Here is an 11,563-nt window from a genome sequence, read left to right on the forward strand (position 1 = left end):
CTAAATTTAACTAATCATAACTTTTTCTGTGCAAAATTGATAACAGGAATCTAGTACATAATTAGGAAATTCACTGTTTTGAGAGGAAAAATAAGGAGGAAATAAGAACTCAGAAGACTCAGAAGACAAGCTTTTTGAGTGACCAGTTTCAGTCATCTAAAACCTTACTGTAGTCATTTGAGAAATCAGTGGGATTAATCTTATTTTAAAGTAAAACCATAAAATAAGTGGATTAACTACTGTTCCATTGGAATACTTCTACCTGCAGATTATAACAAGAAAATACAGTGACCAGATCAGGTGGGATTTTTCACCACCAATATCAAATGTTAAACATTTTATTTCTAGTCCTTCACACCTTAGCTATGTTGTGTCAAGAACAACGAAGCCAAGAGACTTCCTGGCTTCACAAGAGAAATGGAAAGAGAAAAGTAAAACAGGGAGTAAATGCCACTTCAGCTTAGGAAAGGAAGGAACAAAACAGGGAACATTTAGGCTATTTGATTATGGCTGTCTCATCTGCCCATCTTTTAAATGAAGACTGCATCACTGCAGGCACTCATATTATAGAAAGGGCCATAAATGTATCTGAGTGGTTTGTTTACTCAGCACTCTCTATGGATGCACAAATGCTGTATTGATACAAACTGAAAACAAAGATGTGCATGATATTGTGTAAGAAGAGCCAAGAACACTAAAAGAAAGTTGTGATTAAGTTTAGAATTTAATTTTTAAATATAATTCTATTACTCATAGTGCTCAAGATATTCTTGGCTTGGAAAGGAAATCAGTCATATAGGCTATATCCCTTTATGCTATTCCAAAATTCAGACGTAACACAGTTTCACTAAAATAAATCAGTTCTAAGGCATCTATGCTATTGCAGTTATAAAGTTCATATCTGCTAAATATCCCAGGCCACAGATTGAGATAATCCATCCTGTGCCTCTACTGGATGTGAAGAGTGATTTATATTTGTCCTATTTAAAATAATGTTTAACACAGTGAAAGACATCTTGTCCAGCTTTGGTCTTCTTCCTACATCCTCACAGCCAGATCCTTCAGACATCTAACCAACATTGTCTAAATATTTTATCCTTTCTCTTATGCTCAACTTTGAAACATCTCATCCTCTAACTCTTCAGTGGTGCTGAGCTAAACTGAAGTCTCACCAGCCAATGACCAGGGTAGAAAATCTGCAAAACATATCCTACACCACTTGCCAGTATTTTCCAAAAACACCACTAACTTTCACACAAGCACTTGGTATTTTTAACTCATATTAAGTCTGAACAGTTGCTACTACACTGGACTATTTTCACTGCTTCTATTGCCTAATCAGCAATATTCCTGTTTTGGTTTTGTTTTGTTTTGTTTTCTTCTGTACCTCTAGTGTCTGTATCATTATTGAAATTTTGGAACATTGCTCTGAATTGCAATTCTGCTTTCAAAAGTAATTGTGTTCCCTATATCAATCTAAAAACACTATATGAGTAATTTCTTCATACTTTAAATTGCAATTGAGTTATTAAAGAGTAAAATCTAGAATATGATCCTGTTTGATATACTTAAAACTGCTTTCTTGTTTGACAGTGACCATATTGACCTAAGATATTCACTTCCAGCTGGCAGATTCAAAGAAAATTTCCATTTAAAAATCTCCATTGAAAAAAAAAATAGCTTAGCAGTAATTTTGTGTTGGAGTAAGAAGTGCAGCAGAAGGGACAACATTTAAAATATTTAATAATTAAATTTGATCTTGAAGCAATAATATGCAAAACCATATGTCTACCTTAACAAATTATTTTTAATATGGAATCACTGTCTCAGAAAAGCAATGCCTGATTAGAAGGATACTGAGGATCAGAACCAAAGTAAAGTTAGTTCTAACACAGGCAAGCCTTATTAATTTAAAAAGTAAGAAACAAGCAAGCAAACAAACTTTTAGATACTATTAGCATACATTGCATTTTGAAACACTGATAGCACACAAGAGGATTTGGTCTAGCCAGTATTTCTACAGATAGGAAGAAAACGTTCAGAGATCTGGTATGAATTTATTAAGCTAATAATGCTGTGAAGAGTATTACAACACAAACACAGCTAGCTTAAAGATTACTGGGCTACCTTCACATCATCCTTTCCTTATTTTTATTTTTTGGGATAACTATATGGGGTATATCTAGCTCAGCAAATACTTTTCTTATTTTTCCTAAGAGAATAATGTAGAATTTTGAAATTTTTAGTATCTCATAAGCTAAAAATAAGTTAGGAATTATTATAAATAAGATAGCCTTCTTCAGTAGAAAACTCAGTAGAAAGCTCTGTCCTAAGTGTAAAAAAAGCCTCAAACAAGCTCAAATCCCAGTAGGGAAAACCAGTCCACACCAATGACTGGCTTCTTTTAGACAAAATCACAGAACAGCAGATAATTTACATCAGCTAATCTGATCTACTGGTCAGTTTTTACTGCACCAAACAACTTGCTAATGAAGCACAGACAGCACTTTCTTTCTAACAAAGATTTTATAGACACTGTTCTTCTGCTCTTTTAGAGAACATACATTTATTTTACCAGTATAACTTTCAGAGCTTCAGTCAAAGATGCTCATAAAACTGTAGACAGAATAAAATGTAGGAAGCCAGAATTATCAGGAGAACATGTGAAAGAAATTTTTATTTCACTCAGACAATTCCACTGGTAGAACTTTTACCCTCCTATTCATGTTAGCTACAGTAATCAGTGGCTTGAGAGGAGATGAAGATCTGAAGCAAAACAGAGCTAAAGTAGGTCAAAATTTGCTCCTGGGTACATGCCCCCCTGTTTATCTTCTGTGTCTGCTAGGTTCCACTGTAAAAATTTATACCCAGTATTTATTACTTTAAAACAAGGAACATGATATTTACCCATTTCCACACCAAATATTCCAAGTATTCTTAAAACAGATAACTATGGTAACTAAGTCAGGCAGAAATGAATATAAAGACAATGTTGTTCCTCTGTTTTTCTTTGTCATTATGGAGGATAAGAGACTGAGGGATGGGATTTGTGGCCAGGGATGGTTTCTTAATGTCTATATAAGAGCTGGCTTGAGAGGAAGATGGATAAGCTGAAAGCAGGTGAGAAAAGCCCAAGAGACATAAAACCAAGTCTCTTTGTCAACTTTGCCATAAATCTCATCCTTTATAAAAGATTGTTAAGGAAAAAGGGTGAACACTTTAATAATTTTCTATTATGCATGAATGTCCCTTGGTTGAATAGAGGAAGGTGTGAAACCAATGAATACAAATGTATCAGGCAGAAAAGACTGACCCAGTTAATGTGCTTTAGAAAGTAATGTTAATATGACATGTTGCCCAAATGTGGGGTATTCTGTCTCTTTGGAAGACCTGACACATGGAAAAAAGATGCTTCACTTCAGTCACATAAATGTTATTCCAAAGGATTTAAAATACTTTATGGGAAACAGTAACTTGAAATGTTAATGGTCTCTAAATTGTAAATAATTCAGACCACTGGTGGAAAAAAATAATCTTAAATCTAGCTAAAACCACATGGTTAAAGGAAAAGACAGATAAGTCCTATTTCATTAGGATAGGATTTTGAGAATTGTTTCTAAATGTGACAGAGATTTTCTTTGTAACTCAGTTCCCAGCAAATTTGTTTGAAGCACACAAAAAACTCCCATGTGACAATATTCAAGCACAAAAGGGAATTGGTAGGGAATATCTACACCTTCTCTGGAATGTTAACCTGAATTCAGTCTCAAGATTTCCCATCCATAAGCAATGAAGCAGCATTATTCAGCCTAGTGACTTGGCCTGTTGCTAAGTGCATTAACACACATCAGACATTCCTGCATGTTCAGTTCACAAAGTGCATGAAAGTCATATGAGTGATGCAAATTAGACTTCTCCTAGATCATTCTTTAGGACTGGTTTATGCACACTCAAAATGAAGAAACAGTTGCCACTGTCTGGAGAATTTTCATTAAACCCCAGACCAGCGATGTCACTTAGAAGCAAAGGTAAAAAACCTTTGCACTTTAAATTTAGATACTACCAAAGATGGCTCCTCACTCAACACCCATCTGTACTGAAACCCAAATAGAAGCTGTTTCTGAAGAATGTAATTCCTCCTTTATATGAAGTATAGTTTTTACAGAAATCAAAAGTTATTCCCTTTTTCTGGGCTGAATCACAGAACTAAAATGGAAAATTAAAGTCACTTTTGAAGTACAATGATGTGACCACCTATGTCTCAGACCAAAAATCACCTCTGAATATTTCAAAGTAACTAAAAAATTATAACAAAGTGCCTTTTAGCTGGAATTAAGCTCAGATAACAAGAAATCAAGGGAAACACCTGTGTCTTGTGCTTCAACTGTAGAAGAATTATGTTACCTGAAATTCTGACATGACATTGAGAAATAAACCTACTCCCTGCTTCTGAGGAACCTAAGCAAATAAAAATATCCACCTTCAAATTAGGTAATTATCCCTATCTTTTTCTCTCTATTCATTGTCCAGGAAGAACAATCCTTGCTAAACTACAATTCTGGTGATCAGCTTAGTCCTGAATAAACAAGCAAAACATCATGGATATGATTGATGGAATTCTACTGGGAACAGCTACCTTGTTTTCCCTTTTCAGTGGTCAGATGTACAGCATGTCTGACAGTGTAAAGGTCAGTTGTGGATGTCCCATCTCCCTGGAAACATTTAAGGCCAAGTGGGATGGGGATGGGAGCGACCTGGGGTAGTGAAAGGTGTCCCTGGTGGCAGGGGAAGTTGGAACTAGATGAATTTTAAAGTTCCTTCCAACACACACCATTCTTTGATTCTGTGAAATCAATCTACTTTTAAAGTTGAAAAATTCAGAATATCACAGAAGATGATATACATTATTGTGTTAATAAAGCCATCTAAAAGAAATTCCACCCTTAAAATCAGTATAATTCTGCTCTTAATATAGCAATGGAAGAAATCTTGCATTTCTTATGCAAATAAAGACACATTTTGGGGGGATTTTGCTTGAAATAATTACTTTCTTTTTTTACTGCATTATGAAGACTTGATTTTATTTTGCCTTTCAAGTATGGTATATCACACCAGATAAAAATGTCAAGAAAAGTCTCTCTTAATAAACATATTGATAGGATTTACTCTAAGTGTTAAAGCTGAAATGTACAGTTTCTACCCAAAAGCTGACAGGCTGTTGACAGATGTGTCTTTGCATTAGTTTCACGAATACAAACACTTCTGCTGAGTCCATGCATTGCTTAGCTGTAGATGTTTTATGTGTGTGACAGGCCATGTGCAAGATCCTCTGCAATTTGCCTCAGTTTAGCTGAGCAGACACTTTGCATCCAAAGGCAGAAGGAAGACAACTCCCACCCTTGATTACACACATGCAATCTGTACAAGTGCCAAAGAGGACTGTGACTGGCATTTGACTTCATTCTGTGGTGCACTGGTGTAAAGCTGATTCTTTATTATGTTAGACAGGTACTCACAATGTTTTTGTTGCTGCTGAATGGATGAATTGCAACCTTCACTTCCAGACTCTATTGACAGTTGCTGGTGCTCTTATGGAAACCACTCCTATGGCTGCTCACTCTACTGAACCCCACTGTGCTGGACTACCCGACAGTCTAATAAAATCAGAGCTGGGGATCTCACTGCCACAGGGAGAGCAGGGACACAAAGCTCACAGAACAGCAAAGCTGGGCATCTTTGCAAAATGTCAACTCCAATGGGTGGCTTTCACAACCTTTTCTTGTGCTGAAAAGATACAATTCCTAATTTTTTCTTGTCATGGCTATACTTGATTACTAATATGTATCACAAATGGACAGCACATAAGAACTACAAATGGGGATATAGTGGCAAGAAATACTTTGGATTAATAGGAAGTCACCATCTTTATTCTTTCTAGTGTTCACAATAGAGACAATGACTATGACAGAAAAGCAAGTGCCATTATAATGTAACCACACAGCTTGTTGTCAAAAAATTTAATGTGCCACCAATGAAAGTGATGTTGCCTGGATTTTCTCATTATGTGATTAGCTACCAGGTTACTTTTCAGCCTTTCACTTATACTAGATTAGATAAAATGTTACAACAATTTCCTTTACAAGCTGCATTAAAGAAGAAAATTATATTTAAAGCAACATTTCTAAGACATAGAGAGATAATTTAAACATCTTAGTCATAGTCTCCATAATATCTTTCCCTGAAATGTTGTTAAAAAAACATTTTCCATTGGAAGAAGTGCATGACTGATGAAAGGGCACTGTCTGAAGGACAAGTTATCATTTAATTGTAAACCTTAGACAGAAAAAAGTTTTATTCTTACTCTTCTAGTCCCATCAATTGTGTAAGGATCAATTTTTTTTCTCAATTGTCATGAAAAAAAGCACCAGTGAATCATATACATGAATACATGAACACCCTTTTCACCTGCAATGTTTATGAATGCAGACAAAGACATAACTCTGATTCATGAACTATTAAAAAAAGTGATGGGATATCCATTCATGCAAAAAGTATTCATATACATATTCCATTTCCTTAAGGTAGTGAAAGATCAATCTTTCATTTTCATTTTATTCTTTTATGTTCAGCTCTAGTAAATTCTCTTTTTCAGAGTGAGCAGTTTTATAAGTTCTTCTGTACTGAACTTCACTCTGTTGAATGACATAACTGTCCCCTTCTACCTTCCCATTTTTTTAACTAGAAAATTAGGAACTCTACAGTCAGGAGACAGAAAAGTGTACACAGAGAACTAACAAAGATTTTAGCTGTTGTAGCAATGTATATATACAGAATGAATAAAAAATAGTCCCAGAGCCAAAAATATTTCAAAGTTAAGGCAGCATCTTACTATCACACTTAGAAGGATAGTCCAAAAGTGATCCTGTATTTAAACTTAATTATAACAACACTGTGTGGCTCTAACCATCAAGATGTACAGTTGAAAAAATGTCAACAAGGTTTACACTTTGCTGATGACACTGTGTGCATGCTTTCATGGAACTTTTGAATGTGATAAAACGTACAAAACACATCACTGTCCAGTCTTTACTGTGCTTCAAGATGATACAGACCCACGGTATAACAAATGGACATGCTGGTGGGAATATTGTAAGTCTTGTGGAAATTAGGCAATTTAGATTTTGTACTGTAGAACTCTCCTTCATAACATAACTGGACTGATTAATTGAGAACTGAAACTGATATAGAAACTGCAAAACCAATTTATGCCCCTATTTCCAGATGCTGATTAAGTCAGTTAATTACATTCCTCAAGGATCACTGTAAATATTTTATTTCTTGTTGGGTATGTGCCTTTCCCTCCTTTAAATTTCATGTACCTGATCTCAGCATAAGCTAATTGAACCTCAGACACATAATGAAAATCCTATCAGAAAAATCCTATAAGAAATTTAATGCTTAACATAATACTGAAGCTGAAGTTAGCCATGATGGTCATGGGAAGTTTACAGAGAAGCTTCCTCACCCTCTGCTGCATGGCCAAGTTAGTGCAGTCCACTTTATATCAATGGAAGTTTTTAAAATTTCCTTGTGCTTGTCTATTGGCACCTTACCTTCCATAAAAACGCCCCACTCCTTTATTTAGGCTGCAGCTACTTTGAGACATGGGCTATTTGCTGCCTGATAGCTGCCCATTAGTGAAAACCATATAGCTTATTGCTGCTTTGGTTCAAGGCAAAACTGTAGGGAACAGGTTGGTACAAGAAGAAGCAATGGTGTACAAGCTCTTTGCTTTCATGTCTCATTAAAGAATAATGTGTTGCAACTCTACTGTAAAGACCCTTCAACAAGGATTTGCTTATAGAAATCATCATCCATCATAGAAGGATACAATTTATATCAAATATGTATATATGTACCTGTGAAATAAGTGAACTTAATATCTGTTCTCAGAAATAGTTTTACTATACTTTTGCAATTATATAATATTTTACAATATTACACCTACTCTCCAATATTAAATAGAACCTAACACTTTCTTACAATCCATGAGCACTTCAAGATGCTGTTCCTAATCCTCTACATGAAGCTTTAGTGTTCATGCTAGTTTCCCCCACTGTGCTTATCATTCATTAGTGAATGATGTTTATATGGAGTGCCAATGCCATAACTATAGCTTTCCCTTCAAAATTCCAAGTACTTTTTCCAAGCAGTGACAGCATGGGAAGCATTTAATACTGCACAAATACATGAAGCTGCAGGAACTACTTACAGTGGGAGCCTTGGAGGGTATAACCAGATAATGTTGCATTTCAAAGCCACCACAAATTATCAAACAGAGAGGACAAATCTTCTTTATCCTATCCAGTCTGTACTAATCACTTGTATTCGCAGATAACTGAACATGAAAGATAAATATTGCTGAATGGCAACTCTTCCAGACTTCAGAAAAGATACTGAAACATCAACTGACAGAAGGGAATGGTCTCAGATAAAAGGAAAGCCAAGAATATATCATATTATAGAGGTACTTTTTTTTGCCAAATATATAATATTTTAAAGATTGATATTCATAAATATCAATTGGATTCCCAAATATGAAAGCAAGTAAGCAATGAAATGAAAATTTTGATTCTACTGATGCCATCCTCTTCTGACCCCTATAAGAAACAGCCCTCAAAACTTGCATAACTTCCTGCTAATCCTCCTTATCCAAAACAAACAAATTAAAAATAGATTTTTGATATGAGACCTTTCGGTCTGGGAAAGATTAGAGATGTACACACTGGGACACAAGATTATCCCCAGAATCACACATGGCAAAGAAACCTCATGAGGTTCAAAAAGGACAGCTAACTAAGGCAATTATAAATCTGGTGTTATCTGCCTCAAAAAAGGTACATGCAGTAATTTCAGGGTAAATGCTTGAAACTGGAGACTGTGCCACAAGAGCTGGATGTTGTATGATTAGAAAGGAAATGCTTTCAGTATTCTGAAGCATTGTCAGTAACTCCCATACTGGCCATGAATTGCCATATAAAACACGAAGTGTTGTGTTCCTTCCTAAATATTCGTAGGATTGAAATATGTGCTTCTCTGTTTCCTGGCAAAGCAGTGAAGGAAATAACCATTGCTTTAGTCAGCAGATATTCCTCTGGACTTTTCAGCAAGGTGAGAAAAAGACTACATACACAAGTATTGGAAATGAGTGTGTCTGTCCTCATGCTGTACTGATAACTGTAGAATTGCATATTATATATTAAAAAAAAAAAAAAGCAAGCAAATACTTCTTACCATAAAACCCTCAGTGTACTGAAATTGAGCTCTGGAACTGTCTTCTGCTGTGGGACTCAGGGGCTTAGGATCAGACATAGAGCGTTGCATCATCTTTGCTGCCTTTGGGCTTGATGGAGGAACCTTGGCCATGTCAGCATGCAGCATCTTCTGAGGGCTGATGTCATCAGTCATGGGTTTTTCATAAGGTACAAATGCTGACTCTATAACTTTGCTTGGTGAAACGGGTGAAATGGGTGAATAGAGAACTTTGGGAGATTTGGGAGGGGAAGGGACTACCTGTAATGTGGAGTCTGGACGAAGGTGGGATGAGTATCCTATCTCTAATGGTGTTGGGCGTTTTTTATCTTTCTGAGGAGATGAAGCTGACAGATATTGGGGACTTTGAGTGTCTGATGCTGTCTCTGTTTGACATCCCAGACTTTCTCCTTTATATGTCTTTTCTGGAGCTGAAATATGTTTTATGATCTCAACCTTAGCATCCCATCGGGCCCTGATTGAAGGTGTTCTTATTGTTCCTACAGGTTCTGTTTGCACAGAAATCTCTGCCACTGTCTGAACTGCAATACTAGATACCTTGGAGAATGGTTTAGCTTTGTCTGCCTCAGTGGTGCTCTCGCTGTATTTGCCTAGCCGAGGCTTCCTTCTGGATCTGCTGGAAAGATCCCATTCATCTTGATCTTCATCATCTGTCTGAACACTTGTATCAACACTCTTCTTAGCTCTCCGTCTCCTGTTGGTGTAACCTCTGTCTGCTCCATCTTCATCATCAGTTTGCACTCCACTGTCCACTATTTTTTTGAAACACCGGGGCTCTTCTTCCAGGGTCTCCTCAAGCTCCTCGTAGGGACCACGTAATTTTGGCATAGAACTTCTCTTTTTCAATTGCTTCTCCTCTCTAACATCAATATCCTTAAGAGACATTTCTGAAACTGAGCTTAGGATACCAGACCTGGGTATGTATTGTGTAATGCCATCAGACTGAACTGTATACCATGCTTGACTTTGTGGAATTTCAATACCCAGCACTCCTGAAGCTGTAGTAGTTGTGTCATCAGTAGGCCAAAATTGGCCATTTTCTGTGCTTGCATACTGTCCTTCCAAAAGCGTTTGATCTGTGGTAGTTTGTGGTGAGCCATTTCCTGCAGGATCATAACCATACTGATATATTTGACGAAGTTTTTGCTCCTCTAACTGTTGGTGGAGCTGCTGTTGAAGTTGTTGGAATTGTTCAAGCTGCAACTGCTGCTGGGCTAATGTCTCTTGTCTCATCATAAACTGAGCTTGTCGTTCCTCCTCCTGCTGAAATAAGAGATGATGTTTCATGGATTGCAGCTCTTCAAGCTTTTTTTGCACCATAAACTTTTCTTGTTCCCTAAATCTTTGAATTTCCTGACGTTCCCATTCCAGCTCTTCTGCAAAGCGCTGCTGCTTAATTTTCTCAAGCTCAAGAAGTTCCCGTTCCAAATCAAGCTGCTGCTGCTTGCCTTCTTCAGGGGCAATGAGAAGGGCAACTTCATCATCAATTACATCTGTATAAACTTCAGATGCTGTAGTTAAAGCAGGTATCAAGCTGGTTGGCTCGGTGGTAATAGTTTCTATAGAATGAGGTGGTAACCCTGTCTCCATACCCGCGGCAGTAATTGCTTTATCTTTTTCAGCTGCCACAGTTGTCAAGAAACTATATGATCTTGGGAGTGGTTGACTCTGTTGCAATGTTGATAAAGAGGGCACTGAGTCAATTGTTTGGAGAGTAGGTAGATCTCTGACACTTGTACTGAAAATAGAACCGGGTTGTGTGGTGATGGCAAATGTGGATGGGATTGGAGTTGCTACTGAAGAATAAACAACACCATTGGATGATCTTAAAACACTTCCAACGCCAAACTGGGAACCCACAGAAGACACCATTCTTGCTTGGGAATACTGTGGTGCACTGAGCCCGAGGCCAGAAAGCTGCCGAGTCTCTGGATATGGACCTGTAGTCTTGCTTGAGTAATCCATAACCTCACCTGAAATTACAGGGCAAAGTTACAGTCCAGTCCCACAAAAGAATGCTGCTTTGCGGATTCTGAAAGTCATCCCATCTTGATGAAATAAATGGGAAGGGGGAACCGCATGCAAATCTTCAGGTTAATGATCTACTTTAGATGTGAAGGAAACAGCATTTCTGAACATGCAGGCACATGCAGGCACCTCTGTGCAAACACATACGTAAAATGAAGAAATGAAAAACACGTGTAATCCGGAATAATTTGTCACACTGTCC

At 37.0% G+C, this 11,563-nt stretch overlaps 1 protein-coding gene across 1 annotated transcript in view; it reads right to left on the reverse strand.

Annotated features, from left to right (window-relative positions):
* The window catches only part of PCLO (piccolo presynaptic cytomatrix protein), a 308,509-nt gene that overhangs the window by 152,047 nt on the left and 144,899 nt on the right, over positions 1-11,563 (reverse strand). Inside the window, exon 6 of the mRNA XM_056516399.1 lies at positions 9,295-11,306. Within this exon, the coding sequence (XP_056372374.1) occupies positions 9,295-11,306 (2,012 nt within the window). The remainder of the gene's footprint in view (positions 1-9,294; positions 11,307-11,563) is intronic.

The sequence above is a fragment of the Oenanthe melanoleuca genome, chromosome 1A (genome assembly GCF_029582105.1).
Source record: "Oenanthe melanoleuca isolate GR-GAL-2019-014 chromosome 1A, OMel1.0, whole genome shotgun sequence".
NCBI classification, from domain to species: Eukaryota; Metazoa; Chordata; class Aves; order Passeriformes; family Muscicapidae; genus Oenanthe; species Oenanthe melanoleuca.